The following is a 17,037-nucleotide window of genomic DNA, read 5'->3' on the forward strand; positions in this document are numbered from 1 at the left end:
GAGGGGTGGCATGGGGTACTGTGTAAGCGCTGTGTGTAAAGGAATGCGCTATGCCAAATATCGCACATATTTTGTAATATATTCTCGACTACTGAATATTCAATACACCACATTGCAGGCTTCTCTGTTAGTATCACTTCCACTTAATATGTAGTTGCCCTTCACACATGGGCAACCATTCCAATATTGACACCAGTGTTTTCAAATAAAAAGGTCGGTTATTCTGCGCCACCTTTTTCTCTGCAGGGTGTAGCGTCGCACCAGCAGATGGGGGTCGGTGTGAGCTTCTCATTACTGCACCCCCGGGACAATAGGAGCACCCTGGGTACCATTCCCAGGTCACTCCCCCTGCTGCAAGACCTTGTGCAAGCGATGAACGTGTCAGCCATGGGCGTGCTCAACTTTGCCCGCCACGAGGGCATGAACACAACCGAGCTGGCCCCCGTGTTCGAGGTCAGTACTCGTACGGGAGTTTCTAAAGTTTTCGACCCAGAAGCGTAAGCTAAGCATTCACCTAAATGTTATTTTACTGCAAATGACTGTCACTACACGGAAAAAAAATTTCCCTGATCAGCAGACGCAAAACCAATAATGCCCTTAGTGCAGAACTTCAGGTTGCGCCAAAATTTTTGATATGTACTTAAAGAGTCTTTCTGCGCTTCATAGGGAATGTTGAACATCTTTCAATATTTTTTCATCTCCCTTTTGTATATCTACTTGTAATCTCGTCAGTAACACGGCACCATGCTGCACTTGCAAAGAGTGAAATTGTTATTTTCAAGCTTGTCGTCTTTAGTTTCTCCGGTTTTCTTTATGTGTGCAAGCAAGGAGCAATGGAATGTTATCTTTTATTATAATCTCGCTCTCATATGGACACTGAGCTCGGTTATAGAATACATTTAAAAAAAATGACAGCCTAATTAGCACATGTAATGAACAGCCCTTTATATTTTGTTCATCAATGCCGCCATGGCGTCAGCATCGCTCATGCTGGAGACTGGGCAGAAGTAGAAATATGTCTGCATTAGCATGCATTGTGTCTAGCCTGAAATGAGCGCATTGCCACGCGCGACACTTCGTACTGCACAGGAGCTGAAGAAAGCGGTTGTCCGACAGAACCACTCCGAGCCGGTGGTTTTCCTCGGTGTAGACCTTTATACTGAGCAAGCTCTCAACGACTTTGTCGATGAAGTGGGCGCAGTAGGGTAAGAACAATCGACTGCAGACAGTTTCAACCCTGAGCTGTCCTTGTATGATTTCTCTGCAAGTATAATGGAACGCAACAACAAAAAAAGTAGCGGTAGATGTGGTATTTCTACTGATATACTCGAAACATGGCATATTGCATGGTATCTACACCCTAAGCTCCCTAGAACCTGAATTAGACATTTTGCTTTCAGCTTCATCGAGAACCCAAGATAGGTGAGGACAAACTATACAGGAATTACAAAGTGCCAAGGCTACTACCGAGGTTGGCACTGCATAACATGTAGCCTTGTTGGTGTCTCAAGTGTCTCCACCCAAAGCAACTCTTTGTAGTTTCCTCAGTCTTGGTCGCAGCAGTTTTGAGAGCACTAAACTTGGAACTCGTCGCAACGGGGTTGTTATAATGTTTGCTATAATGTAATTATGTGCTACAGTGTTTGAAAACTAGGCGATTCCTCATTTGCTGGAAAAGCACAAGAAATTCGTGTTATAACTTATGGAGTATTAGCCTTAAAATTTAAAATTTCTTCGCTGAGCCAATACACTACACAAGAGCAACCGCACACAGAACAACAAGGAGAACCTTAAGTTGGCCTATACAGATATATTAGCGCAGTCTAACGACCAAGACTTGACTTCCGGTGAAAATAGAACTTTTTCAGGACAGAATAGGACAACAATGGGAAATGCAGGAGACGTCATCACCGGCCGAATTCACAAGTTAACTGCAACGTACCGACACTTTTCCTAGACTGAGATCCCGAGTCTAGACAATTTTTTCTCCGACACGGATCCAAGAGGCTAAGCTATACCACTGTTCACTTGAGAACGGTGATCAAGGAGCTCCTTTCAGTGCAGACGTCAGAAATTTGAGTTGCGAGGAAAGAAAACTTTTAGTGCAGTTTTCTCGACAATAAATGCGACCTTTCTGCAGGGCTGAAATCGACATCCGTAGACAAAGCCATTAAATTGATTTTCATTGGGAACTAAAATTGTATAGAACGCCCTCACGGTCCTCTAAAGCGTGACACTACCATGCGCATCGGTATCAACAAAGAGGTTTAGTTTTTGCTAACTGCTGGCCACTCATTGGCGTTTGTGCTTTTCTTTTTTTAAATAATAACACGATGATCATACCTTTAGAGCTATATCATTGTTCTGCACACTAAAAAAAAAAAAATACAGCACCGCCAAGCACTGTTCATAGAGCTCTATCTGTGTTTAGTTCCGCAACAAAACGAAGGTTTGACGAAGTAATATTGCAGACAACCACCATTCTTCAGCCACAAACGTGATTTCGGGTGTTCCTCAAGGCTCTGTGCTCGGCCCTCTTCTTTTTTTGGTATTTATTAATGACATTCCTTGCAACATAACACCGTCAATTCGCCTATTTGCAGACGACTGCATTTTGTATCGACGCATATTATCAAACAACGATCAAGTCCTCCTCCAAAATGACCTCAACAAAATAACCAACTGGGGCACCGGGTGGCTGATGACATTAAACGTTTCAAAATGCAAGTACATGACAGTATCACGTAAACGCAATCGCTTAAATTATCAATATTCGTTAAGGTCAAACCCCCTAACACAAGTCGAGTCCTACAGGTACTTAGGAATAACAATCACTAGCAAACTTTCATGGTCCGAGCACATCTTAAACATAGTAGCTGAAAGTTCGAAATCGCTCAACAGACTGAGAAGGTACCTAGCCGTGTCCCCTCCATTCATCCGCAAACTCGCTTATGAAACATTCATTCGTACTAAACTAGAATATGCCTCACCCATTTGGAATCCGCACCAGTCATACCTAATTGAAGCATTAGAATCAGTACAAAGTCGTGCAGCCCGATTTATTACTTCTTGTTACGATCGCAGAACCAGTGTTTCTGGCATAAAATCATCGCTTGACATACCGCCACTGTCTTTTCACCGTAAAATTTCCCAACTCTGCCTTTTCCACAAGTTATACTACAGTTTTCCTCAATTGCACTGCATACTTCTTTAACAGTCTGAGCCTACAGCGTTTACATGGTTCCACCAATGCCTTTAAAAAATCATTCCTGCCATCCGTCATTGAACAGTGGAATGAGCTGCCTGAGGCAGTTGTAACTGAGCGCGATGCAAATAAATTCAAAACCCTGCTTTTATCTCATCTTTTTCCTTAGCGTACTTACAGTGTAATGCCCGACACACTTCAGCACCACCTCTGCACATATTACATTGTTGAGCCCTTGTCTGGAAATCAGTGTTCCCGTTTTCCTGCTCTTGATATATCGTGATGGCCACAGTGTACCTGTGATTGTTTCCTTTTTCATTTTGTAATGCTCTTTTAACAATTATTTTGCCTTCTTCACTGTTATATTTCAAATGTTCCTATTGTTTGTGATTTCGTTTTTTTGCTCCTCCCTATGTAATGCCCCGACTAGGGGTATTTAAGGGAAAATAAATGATGATGTCGACGACCACAACTCATGACTGTCTTAACAATTTTCAAAGGCTGGAAGATGTGAACCGTTAAGCGCTGTCTCAAGGCAACACAAGCATACCGGCAAGGGAATGAAAGAAATAAACAGAAAATAGCCGAAAAAGTGGAACTATGACATTGGCAACTGACACCTTCCAAACTTTCGTCTAAAAGTACAAAAAAATAGAATTTCGGTTCCGAGGGCATGTCAGTTGCGCGTGACAAAGAAACCGGCGCGAAGAGAGCGTCCATAGACACACAAGATTAAATTGCTTCCTTGCGACGGATATAGTTTGCTAGTAATCATTTTTTTTTTTTGCACATTGCGCTACAAGGGCGATGCTTTGCAACCGCTTGTATATGTTCCAGAAACAAGCAGTCTAAACTAGGGCACCAACTTACCTCAAACGCCTCGGCTATGAGAATTCGAGACCGGAAATTGGTTTGAAGTTTCTTTTGCTTTGTTCCAACATTTTGTTTTCTGCTGCAAAGGGTCTAATATGAAGAAAATCGTCAAATTTCTGAAGTACTCATGGAAACTAGAACCTTAGTAGCATAGATGGGTGTTTCTACGGGTGCTTGCCTGTTGTGACTGCTAAGGCGTACTCAAAAGTGCTTTGCCGCATGGTGACATATAGTTTGAATATTTCTGTATTCATTTATTCAGAATACTGCTAGCCCCAAGGTAAGGGCCATGGCAGGGTAGGCAATACATTAGTAAGCATAGAGATTGTCCGCAGCTAGGTATGAAAATTATATGAATTGAAGTACAATTCATTCAAAGTGAATGCATTGCACTTGAACATTAAACGATAAGGAAAAAACTTCACATAATAAGTTCAGTTTCAGCGGGCCCATACCTCCATGTGTGCCTGCCGCGCCAGTGATTCAGGCGTCTAGTAAACGAGAAAAATTACGCAGTCCAGCTCTAAGGAGGATATGGTGAATATTGCAACTGATGATAATCTGATGGCCTTTTGTGTTTCGGACGAAGGAACCCAAGTTTTGATGAGCTGTATTTCCATTACGATATAGGCCCTAAGGATTGACATCTATTCCACAGAGTAGCGTGATCGATATTGGGCACTATCCGATGTGCAACATTGTTATCTACGCTTTACTTAGTGATGAGTTCTATAGCCCCTTGCCACCGGAAATCTCTTTACTACGTACTCATCTCAAGATATTCTTTCTGATCTCACATTTATGCATCCTCATTCTTTGTTTCCTGTGTTTCCTTTCAGATCACTCACCACAATCATTATCCAAACGCACATACACAGCGTTGGATTTTTTGGGCAGCAGACACTTCCGGGATGTCACTCCTTCCCCGTGTCCTTAAAGTATGCAAACCTGGAACTTCCGTCTTTCGTAAGTGTTTGGCCATCCTCATTCTGCATGCGATAAGTAGACGAGCTGTCCCATGGCCAAATGAAAGTTAAGACTTAAAATACCAAGTATGCGCTGCGTCGTAGCTAAGGCCCACGAACGCTGCTTCGAATGATTCAAGGTTATGGAATCTATGCACCCGGTTACTTATTTTGGTTCTTATTTCGGCGCTAGCTTCTAGAATTTGGAAGAGTACTTCGTAACTGCGCCTACCTTAAAGGGATACTGAGGCGGTTTTCGAATCAGCTAACCTTCGAGGGTTTTGTAGTAGTGTCATTGCTGATCACGTCTGTGAAATTATTTTTTCGATTTTGGCTAAAATAGTGGCGCAATCACCAATTAAAAACGCGATGTTTAAATTTCCCGCACCCCGCGCGAGCGCAGGAGAGGGGAACAGCGGAGAGGGAAACCTCGTCCATGTCGGCCAGCGTGACGTCATGTTGAGGAGCCGGGGATGCTTCGGAGCACCCGAGCGCGCTTTCAGCGCGCGTTGTTTCTCGTGCTGCATGCGTTGTTCCTCGTACTGCGTGCGTTGTGACGTACAAAGCGTGTCAGCCGACCTTGAGAATCAGATTCAACAGGTACTACTCTGCGTTCGTGTCCACGAACAACTACGGCCGCGACTGTGTCGTCTTCCACTGTTTTCCGCAAGATCACAAGCTCGCAGCGCAACCGCTCGCTGCTGTGACGAAGAATTCAAGCCGACTAAAGCAAGCTTACTCTGCTCGAAACACTTTCGTAAGAGCGGCTACAGGCAGAGCTTGTCCTAGTGTGATCTCTGGAGATTTTTGTCGAAAAGGCGCGGCTGAACCATGACACAGTTCCATCGATTTCCTCGCGCATAAGAGGCGTGTCACCATTCCGAAGAAGCGCCTCTTTTAAAAGTAGAAACATGCTCACTTAGCCCCTGAAGAAACCTTATAGAGGCTTAAGCATGTGTCGCTCTCCTCAGCTTAGGTGCGGCCAGACCACCTGAGACGTGCTCAGCAAGGCTCGGTTAGTGATTTTATACTCGGTTCGACGTATCCAAGCAAGCAAGCAAGCAAGCAGAGCAAAGCACAATAAAGCAAAGCAAGCAAGCATCGAAGCTCTTCATATGCGGCATCTCGTTTAATCCTAGCTAAGCAATTAAAATGAAAGCGTTCGACGTTGATTTCGGATGCAAATTTATGAGAGAAATGAATGCCAACCGAGTTTTTGCAAAAAAACACCGCAACCTTACTCGGTTTCTTCATCAAGTAGTGGCAGCGGGCGAGTTGCAGCTAGCTGGGCTTTTAAACACACATATAGTTGGCAACTACTTCACTGAACCTAAACTGCAAATCTAGGAAGGGCAAACGTTTCCGAGGCTTCGATTAATATTTTCTGGCATCTGCTGAACGCGCCAGGAGTGAAGCGTATTTGTGCGCGTATTTGGCTTGGTTTCCAGCGCACCATGATTGCGTCACTACCTTGTAGTCACATGCCTCGCAGTACTTGGCCACTGCGCTTCGCTAATTTTGACATCAGCTTTGTGCTGCTTCATCGTTTCCTTGAAATACTTTCTTGCCCCAACCTGCAACGCCGGGTACTGAGAACAGGATTTTTTGTACACAGTGCTTTGGGCCTTTTATTTAGGATGACGCTCTTCCGGGCGAGCCAGGAGGCGTCCGGTGGTGGTAATTGACTTGAGTATTGTTCGCACCCCTTCCTTTCCGAGAATCCGAGCCGAGGTTGTGCTGGCACCTTTTACGCATGGTCTGCATCGCGTCTTTGACGCTGGCGTATGCTTGTGCTAGGCATAGAATTTTTTGCTTGTGTCTTTTTTGGTTTCAGGCGATACGTGGAATGAGCAAACTGTAGTATCCTTTTCTTCGGTGGTCAGTAAAAAAAACTAGTCGCCGTATTCGCTTTTACAACGACACGGAAAGCTGCGATCTGCCCTCAACGCAGCGCCGGATCCGCATCGGCAGCTTTTCCAGTCCTCAAAGTGACGTCACGACCTCTCTTGACCAATCACGGGCGGCGGCGCGCCGCGCGGCGTGCTCAGCGGCACAGGCCGCATATTTCGGCTAAAAAAGGCAATTCGCCTTGTTTTTGCCTAATTTGGATGCGATATTCCAGTATACAGCATGAAAAACTATAGGATGCCGCTGCCAGCCCGATTTTCAGAAAAAGTGCTTCAGTCTCCCTTAAAGTTCTAAATATCCTAAGTCACCAGCCTACTACAAGGTCGTGCTGCTCAATTTCTAAAAGGCTGTTTACCTTATGAACCATTCACTGTTGGAGTAAACGTTGCTCACAACGCGTAAGCGCCGACCGACCGTCACCTGGTGCTCGTCGCTCAACCACATACCCGATGTAGCGCTTACATTCGTACTGGGAATGTTTGAGGCCTCAGATTGCTCTGACAGTGCAAAAGACTGCTGCTTATTTGAATGCTGCACTTTTGCGGACACCCTAAACCCCGCTCACAACAGCGAGAAACCTCTCGCCGCGGAGCTACGTTGACGGCCCCTTGGCCTCGCAGCTCCGTGGAATATCGTCTCTATACTCATGTGGTCCAGTCACGTGACACCAGCGACGCACTCCTGCTTGAACTGCGTCCGCAAGCATAGGAGACAGCGCGCGAGCTTTTCCCCAGTCTTTTTTCTCACTGCTGAGCCGTCGCCCTGTTCTCTCGTCACTGCGGCCGGCGGTAGGTCAGTCACCTGACCGCACGGTCGCCTCCCATTGGCTGGTCTTTTTTTGGAATGGAAACGAAATTCGTGGATGGATTGTTCTAGGGAACGGTAAAACTAGCTCGACTACGCGAGAAAATCAGGCTTGTGCGGGAAGCGAAGCGCTGAAATTGTTCTGTATTGCGCGTGTCCCCTCTAGTGCGAGCGTCCCTTCAAAGTTCAAAGGTGTAACCGCTCACGCGCTAGGAACACCAGACATTCACGTAATCGTGGTGGTCACTTCTAGACGCTAGTTCCGGAAAGGCTGAGCCAGTGCTCTCCGGGAAACACCGATAGTAACATGAAATGAACGTGCCAAGCCTAGCAGTGGTCGCCAAGTTTCGGGGTACTAGGTTACGCGCATAATTCCAGTGGTACTAGCACTACGTGCGCGCTTTAACCTCCGATAGTACTCGTATTTCGGCTCCCTGCACTTGACATGCAAGTGTCGTCCTGAGGGTTCTCTTTTCTAAATTTTGTGAACCTGTCATAATTGGCCCGAAATCACCATTGACCTTGCTTTATCGTCATCTGTAAATTGGTCGATTATCATTGATACCTACACCTCGGTCCGCTATGTCTCGTGTTGACATAGAGGTGATCCTGCGGCTGTCTGTCTAGTGGCGGATTCTCACATGGCGCCGAATGAAAGAAGGGACGACGTTTGGGTATATCGGTAATTCAATTAACGTCCATTGTTCGTTCTCCAGCTTTCGCGACGCCTTTCACTTCTTGACTAATTTTTTTGCATGTCCTGACTACGGGCAACTGCAGCCATTAGCGCAGCGTGCCGAGCAGCGCTTGCGATCCCAAGGCGACAAGTTTCGCATCATGTTCTCCTCCACGATGGGCGTCGCGATGTTCGTCGGTGAAAAAGGATCCGGAAGGCCGAGGAACTACCTGGAGAAATGTGAACGTGCCCTCCTGGCCGACTACAACATCCTCTGCAATACAGGGGGGTCCTATATCTTTCCAACGACAACACATGTCGAAGAATTCGCCTACGCATCCTGGAAGGACAATTTTAACCGCAGCTACTGGGCCAGCTACGAGACGGAGCAACTCTTAACACTAAAGGTACCACCAACGGTTCCATTCTTGCTAGATGCAAACGCAAGCCTTTTGCAAAATTGAGCCTTGAGAACAGCTTTACCAAACTTTGAGGTTAGTAATACAGACTTGAAAACAATAGAGAGTTTCAGTGCAGTGTATACCACGCTCTACCAATCCCGCCGAATGCCAACTACTTATGCGTAGATCTACATCATAGGGCTCATCCAGGCGATTCTGGGTGCTCCGGGACACATTCGCATGTGCTGTTGGTATGTTGTGGTAGCTGTTGGGGTAGCGGTGCACAGTACAGTGCCTTGCTTAACTTACTGAAGCACTATTTTCTAGTGTTAATAAATTACGTGAGATGAAGTTAACACGCTCGAATTACTACAGTTCCTCGAGAAGCCTCCTTCCTAATGCTGAGAGGGATCGCCAGAGTTGGCTTAGGTACTGAATGAGCAGTTACAAGTGTCACAAAATCTGCAAGTGCCGTATTTTATATGCAAACCAAAAACAGCGGATTGAATTCTTGGGAGCATGCTCTCTGCCTACTTTCCCAAGTGATTTAAGCAACCTGAAAAAAACATGGCGTTGAGTGGTCCCTTATATCTCTAAATGTTCTCTACCAAACCCTTGGTCGTATGTTCGCTAGAGAACGGCGGTTGTTAGGCTTTGTTTTAGAACGCTTGCCTGCAAAATTTCTGAGAAGTCTTGGTAGCAGTGGTGTTAAACCCATCGCAATAAAATGTTTTCGCTCGTCATGATTCTATCTACCGTGCCAACACAAATGATTCATATCGCTCCTCTGGCCTGCAACCCTCCACAAGTGAATTATCACTGCCTCTCCCAACTCCTAGTTTTTTTGGGGGAAAGCATGGAGGACGTCATATGCCTATGGTAAAGCCCCGCCTTGCCAGGTGTTTCTTTGTATTTGCCGTGCCTTTGCCACTATCGACCACCCCTGAACCGTGAAGGAAAGGATTGCCAGAGTCATTGCTGTCACCGGATCGGTGCGAAAGAGGGTTACGCTTCACTGCCATTTGTGACCAACCAGGCATGACCACGTGTAAACAAAACTTTCCGACATGGCTTCCTTTCAGCATGGTGTGCCTATACAGAGGCGGCCGTTGGTTAAAATTTGGCGAGTGCTTTCCAGGAGTATGCAGTATACTGCAACAAAGTATGCAACATTATTGCAAAGCTATTTTTTAAAATGTCACGATAAAAAATGCGTATTGCGAAACCGGAGATTACCTCAAGAAGCGCTCTATCAGCTAGGAGTTTCTCCGACTCTGACAAGCTTCCCTTGCAGTCCGACATGCTTCCTCGGGCTATACATTTCGTCACGAGCACAGCCGCTCAAAGCAGACAGCTTCGACACTTCTAAACGAAAGGGGATTCTCTAACGACGTGGTAATCGAACAAATGCGGACTGCACATCGTAACAGACGACGGCGCAGAGGTAGCCTCGGCTGCATCCGATGTTAGCGACCAAACCCCAAGTTTCTAAACACGGCGTTGTACTGTGGTAACACCTGTGGTATCGTGACAGTGCATTGTGTTGTACCGCGCCATGCATGAAACTCGATCAATAAAAATCAGAGGGGCTCGCCCTAAAGGACATGACGCTATAGCATTAATGAGTTAAAACCCATGTATGCGGAACTGGTCTTTCGCAGCTTTATATCCAGAGGTCCCAGGGAGCTCTCATACCAGTCCTTGCGCCATGGCGCGGCGGTTAAAGGATGCTCCACTGCCCTGAGATGGCAGGTGCTGCCATTGGCGGGTCTTGTGCGACCCAAGCTGCTCTTCCCGATCAACCACTGGCGATGAAACGTTAATTTAATTGCCACCTAGAGGAGTAGTTACTAGCTCGCAATCCGGTAGGTAGCTTGTGATGACGCCACAAGGTCATGTGACTTAGGTAGCCACCTAGGTTATTCTTCGGGGGTGGCCGCCTGCACCACCACATTTATCGCTCACAACACCGATGATGACGACGCCAACGATAATGGGAGCCTTAACTCTATTGCGTTATAAATGAAGAGCGCAGATGCGGAAACGCGCGGGCCTTTCTTCAGGCACACCATTCAGAAAACCTACAAGACACAAGACAAGATGCTCGCGCTATTCGCCCATGGATCGCAACGATACACCAATAGACACATGCGATCTCTCTCCGCGAATGTGCATCGGATGTGAGTGGAATGGATGACGAGACAGCTAGGTGTAGAGAAAGAGTGCGAACGGACTTTGGTTTAACTTTTTATTCATTTATGGGCACATATTGTGTTTAATCTTTCGGAGGCTATAATAACGAGTTGATCTAGACACTTAGCTGTTCGTTTGAAGTCTGCAAAACTGGTCAGCCATCCTGGAGGCGATAAGGAAGCACACTAAGCTGCAAGGCGCGGCGCTCTTTTGCGTATTTCCGTGAACCTTTTTTGTGCAACGGAAACCAATAAACGTAAAAACAGCCCTTGTCGATTCCCTCCATCTACGTCCATAAAAATTTTAGCAATTAACTATGACATAATTCTACTTAATAGCAACGACACATTCTACAATTTGACTCGCAAGTGTGCCTCGCAGTAGTGAAAGGATTGTTTGTTTCTCGTGACCTCGCGATATTTTGAGCATCACTTTGGTAAAAAGAGAACTGAAATTCGGGAGAGAGGACTTTTTATCACGCCTGTGAACGTCCAGACGACAGGTTAGGGATTTGTCTATAATGCCTGTAAAGGTCGGGACGACAGCGGACAACATGCGTAGGGACGACGCGAAATTTGTCAGCTGTTACCGAAAGTACCTTCACTGTGTGTACATATACCCAAGAAAAAAGAAAACTGTCGATATTTTTTTTGCCTCCAACCGATAAAGTACATGCAACTAATCACATACTTTTGAAGCTGCAGTAGCCGAACAATTGAGTCTATCAGTTGCAGATACTTTGTACTGACACGCGGAATCATTTTTTTCTGCAGTCTCGTTGGTGTGATTAACCTGCCTAAAGTTTTCTCCTTCGAAGCGCTGTAGGTGTGTGTGTGTGTGTATATATATATATATATATATATATATATATATATATATATATATATATATATATATATATATATATATATATATATATATATATATATATATATATATATATATATCCCCGCCGCGGTGGCTGAGTGGTTATGGTGCTCGGCTGCTGGCCCGAAAGACGCGGGTTCGATCCCGGCCGCGGCGGCTGAATTTCTTTGGAGGAGAAATTCTAGAGGTCCGTGTACTGTGCGATGTCAGTGCACGTTAAAGAACCCCAGGTGGTCGAAATTTCCGGAGCCCTCCACTACGGCGTCTCTCATAGCCTTAGTCGCTTTGGGACGTTACACCCCATAAACCAAACCAAACCATATATATATATATATTGTTACCGATGGACCGTGAACGAAGAAGTGGCGGTGCGCTGAACGACGACGACGTTGACAGTTGGTAGCTGGGCCCTCGGTGTCTGAGCTGAGTGCTGGCCATCTCAGAGCAGCCGCCAACACAGACTTACCGCCGTAACATCCCCGTAACATCTTTTGGTGGAGGTGCGGGGTACAACATTGCGAGAGAGAACGACATCGGCGAGTGGGCAGGCAAGATAATCTCCATCAGGAACCGCAGGAAATGGTGACATAGGCAGATAAACGGCAGAGTCAGGGGGCAGGCGAGCGTACTCGGTGGAGCGAAGGCGGGGCGTGGAGCTTGAGGGAGTGTCGGCTGAGCTGAGAGGCAGGTCCAATCGTAGAAGGCCGCTGGAGCAGTCGATAAGGGCAGAGTGAGCGGTTAGAAAGTCTAGACCAAGGATCACATTGTGAGGGCAGTGTTCGAGGACGGTGAACAAAACTGGGATGTTATGACCGGCAAGAGTGACGCGGGCAGTGCACAAGCCAGTGACGGCAGCAGTGCTGCCATCGGCAACGCGAACGGTGGGCGAAGCGGCAGGGGTCTGAACTTTTTTGAGGCGACGGCAAAAGGATGAGCTAAGAACCGAGACTTGGGCACCAGTGTCAATGAGGGCAGAAACAGGAACACCGTCCACAAAAACGTCGAGCAGATTACAGGGCGAAGGCTGGGTCAGTAGAGGATTTTCAGGTCGGGGCACCAATGCAGCATCACCTCCGGGAGCTGCACTGGCTAGTTTCCCGCGAAGCGGCCTGCAGAGGACGGTGAGTAACTGCGGTGCGGAAGAGGTGAGCGGGAACGGTGGGCTGTCGGAGAGGGAGAGCGGCTGGTTCTGCGAGGAGGCGGTGTGGACTCGGCGCTGGGTGGGTCATTCCGAGGCGTGAAGCGACGGGGTCCATAGTCATAACGGCGGTCGACGTAGGGCAAAGGTCGGGGAGGTGCGGACCAACGGCTGCGGCAGTGGCGAGAGATGTGGCCTACGCGCGAGCACGTAAAGCAGATCGGCCGGTCGTCAGGAGTACGCGGGTATTGGCAAATCTCTGTTGACGCAAGAGACCGCGAGAAAACAGCTTTCGTCACCCCTGATGGCCTTTACCAATTTAAGGTCATGCCCTTCGGCCTTTGCAACGCCCCTGCCACATTTGAACGGATGATGGATTCGTTACTCCGGGGCTTCAAGTGGACGACCTGTCTTTGTTACTTAGATGATGTAATTGTTTTCTCGCCCTCTTTTGAAACCCACCTGCTTCGCCTTTCGTCCATCTTGGCACTTTTCCGCCGCGCAGGTCTTCAACTCAACTCAAAAAAATGTACTTTCGGCCGCCGCGAACTCAAAGTCCTCGGCCATTTGGTGAATGCGAGTGGCATACAACCTGACCCTGATAAAGTTCGTGCCGTCAGTGCTTTTCCCTGTCCCCGCTCGCCCAGCGATGTCCGCAGCTTCATCGGACTCTGTTCCTACTTTCGCCGGTTCGTCCCGAACTTCGCAGCCGTCGCTCGCCCTCTCACCAATCTGTTGCAGAAAGGCGTTCCTTTTTCCTGGGGCCCAGAGCGGGCTACTGCATTCTCCAGCCTTATCGCCGTCCTCACTAACCCTCCTGTATTGGCCCATTTCAACCCGTCTGCCCCGACTGAACTTCGCACTGATGCCAGTGGTCACGGAATTGGCGCCATCCTTGCTCAGCGACAACGCGGCCAGCACTGCGTGATTGCGTACGCCAGCCGTCTTCTTTCTTCCGCCGAGAAGAATTACTCTATCACAGAACGCGAGTGCCTGGCTCTTGTTTGGGCCATTGGAAAATTCCGCACATACTTGTTTGGCCGCCCATTCACTGTTATCACCGACCACCACGCCCTGTGCTGGCTCTCCTCTCTCAAGGACCCTACTGGCCGCCTTGGCCGGTGGGCATTGCGATTGCAAGAATACACCTTTTCCGTGGTTCACAAGTCCGGTCGCCTTCATCAAGATGCAGACTGCCTGTCACGCTATCCCGTCGATCCTCCTTCTACAGACTGTGAGTCGTCGGATGCCTGTGTCCTCTCCATCTCCGACCTCTCCCACATTGCCGACGAACAGCGCTTGGATCCCGCCCTCACCTCTCTCATCGACCGCGTCAGCACCGACCGGCGCGACACTTCTCTGGCCCGGTTTTTGCTCGACGGAAACACGCTGTACCGCCGCAACATGCGACCTGATGGCGCTGAGCACTTGCTCGTTGTTCCCCGACACCTACGTTCCACTATCCTCAAACAACTGCATGACGCACCTACGGCTGGTCATCTTGGTGTCTCCCGTACGTACGACCGCGTGCGCCGGCGTTTCTTCTGGCCTGGTCTGTACCGCTCAGTCCAACGCTACGTTGCCGCTTGCGACGTCTGTCAGCGCCGAAAGAAGCCCGCTGTCCTGCCGTCTGGACACCTGCAGCCGATTCCCATCCCGACCGACCCGTTTTCTCGTGTTGGGCTAGATCTACTTGGGCCCTTCCCGGAGTCCTCCTCGGGGAACAAGTGGATTGCCGTCGCCACCGATTATGCCACGCGGTACGTGATCACTCGCGCCATTCCAACCAGCTGCGCCACTGACGTCGCTGACTTCCTTCAGCACGACGTCATATTACACCATGGCGCTCCCCGTCAACTCCTTACCGACCGTGGCCGCTGCTTCCTCTCCCGAGTTGTTGACGAAATCCTTCGTTCGTGCTCCGTTCGTCACAAGTTCACCACTGCTTATCATCCTCAGACGAACGGCCTAACGGAGCGTCTCAACCGCACGCTATACAGACATGCTCGCCATGTACGTATCCGACGACCACCGGGACTGGGACATAAGCTTGCCTTTTGTCACCTTCGCCTACAACTCTTCGCGCCATGATACCGCTGGTTACTCGCCCTTCTATCTTCTCTTTGGACGAGACCCCTTACTGCCCTTCGACACTCTGCTGCCTACAGCCGGCCCTGTCACTACATATGCGCATGACGCGATCGCCCGAGCAGACGCCGCCCGCCAGGTTGCTCGTCACAAGCTCTCCGCCTCCCAAGAGGCTCAAAAACACCGCTACGATGGCCTGCACCGTGATGTGCGCTACCCTGCCGGATCTCTCGTCTTGCTGTGGCTCCCATCCCGTCGTGTGGGGTTATGTGAAAAACTTCTGCCGCGCTGCACAGGTCCTTATCGTGTATTACGGGCAGTGACAGACGTCACGTATGAAATCACGCCGCTGCACCCAAAGTCGACGTCCGCTCCACTGAAGTCCGACGTCGTTCATGTAGCTCGCCTCAAGCCCTATCACCCACCATCGACATCGCACGCCTAACACGCACCGGGACGTTGCCTTCAGCCGAGGGGGATAGTGTTACCGATGGACCGTGAACGAAGAAGTGGCGGTGCGCTGAACGACGACGACGTTGACAGTTGGTAGCTGGGCCCTCGGTGTCTGAGCTGAGTGCTGGCCATCTCAGAGCAGCCGCCAACACAGACTTACCGCCGTAACATCCCCGTAACAATATATATATATATATATATATATATATATATATATATATATATATATATATATATATATATATATATATATATATATATATATATATATATATATATATATATATATAATCAGCGGGCGCCCACTGACCACACTTTATCCTGATATTGTTCGTAGTGTTTTCGATTACTAACCTGCTTAGCTCACCTTCACGTTATTTGGTATCGTCTTACAACTGTAATGAAGTATAAAATTTTACTGACGTGTACACCTCGACCGCGTCATTAGGGAAAACAGGCAGGTGGAAGTGAAAGGAGAAAGAGAAAGAAGTGCCGTAGTGGAGGGCTTCGGAATAATTTCGACCACCTGGGGATCTTTAACTTGCACTGACGACGCACAGCACACGGGCGCCTTTTGCGTTTCGGCGCCATCGAAGCGCGGCCGTCGCAGTCGTGGTTCGCAAGTTCCTCCCTGAAGTACTCGGGACTCTTGTCTCGCATAGAGCACCATACACGCAAACGTTAGCGTGGTGAAGCCGTCAGCCATACCGTATGTTTAAATGTGGAAATGCTGTAATCGCGCATGCTATGGTTCTTTTTTAACGCTTCCTTCTTTGCTTGCAAAGAGCGGAATGATAACAAGAAAATAAATTTTCTTCCCAATTTTTCTTCAGCTGGACAGGCATGCTACGAACAGGTCTGAAGGTTGGGCGGTGTTCGAGATCCAACACGACGTGTCGAAAACTTGCAACGTGAACAACTACCACCGCTTGGAACTGATCCAATCAAAAGCTCGCCGTAGAGGGCCGTAAGGTTCCTCGTAAGTGATCTCCCGGTAACGAGCGCCTCCTACCAGCCTCTTCTGCGCGTTTTCTGCCACAAACTGCCACGTTTTTTTTTTTCTCGCTTTCTTGTCATTTTTCCTTGGCATCCCTCATTATAACACACTGAGCAGTGGAGGGGATCTTGAAAATAAAGCAGCCCTGCTAGAAACTCTCTTGATCACCCGGCTTTTGTTTTCTGATTCCTCATAAGTACCCGCCACCAACTTCAGCCCAAATAACATGTAATGCGAAATACGGTTTGAATGTCGTTGATCAGCACCCGACATTTTCCGCTGCTTCAGAGCTATAATTTCTTCATGAAATGCAGAAATAAAGAGGCCTCTTCAGATTTCACCTCCACTAGTGTTTCCTTCTCGTCTGCCGAAGTATTCTGCACCAGTTTAGTTGTGATGTTATATATACGCCGTAAAGCATCGATGTAGTCCCTAGTTATCTCGACCCATTAGGCCTCTCTCCCGCACA

The 17,037-nt window shown here is 48.1% G+C and overlaps 1 protein-coding gene across 1 annotated transcript; it reads left to right on the forward strand.

The window, feature by feature from the left end:
* The first annotated feature begins 252 nt into the window (after positions 1 to 252).
* On the forward strand, positions 253 to 16,542 carry LOC149340681 (uncharacterized). The gene is made up of 5 exons (XM_089549497.1): positions 253 to 453; positions 1,090 to 1,205; positions 4,918 to 5,044; positions 8,536 to 8,838; positions 16,405 to 16,542. Exons 1-5 carry the CDS (start codon positions 268 to 270, stop codon positions 16,540 to 16,542), a joined length of 870 nt encoding a protein of 289 aa, XP_089405623.1. The 5' UTR covers positions 253 to 267.
* Positions 16,543 to 17,037: the final 495 nt, after the last annotated feature.

The sequence above is a fragment of the Amblyomma mixtum genome, chromosome 6 (genome assembly GCF_055824585.1).
Source record: "Amblyomma mixtum isolate Tamu chromosome 6, ASM5582458v1, whole genome shotgun sequence".
Taxonomy (NCBI): domain Eukaryota; kingdom Metazoa; phylum Arthropoda; class Arachnida; order Ixodida; family Ixodidae; genus Amblyomma; species Amblyomma mixtum.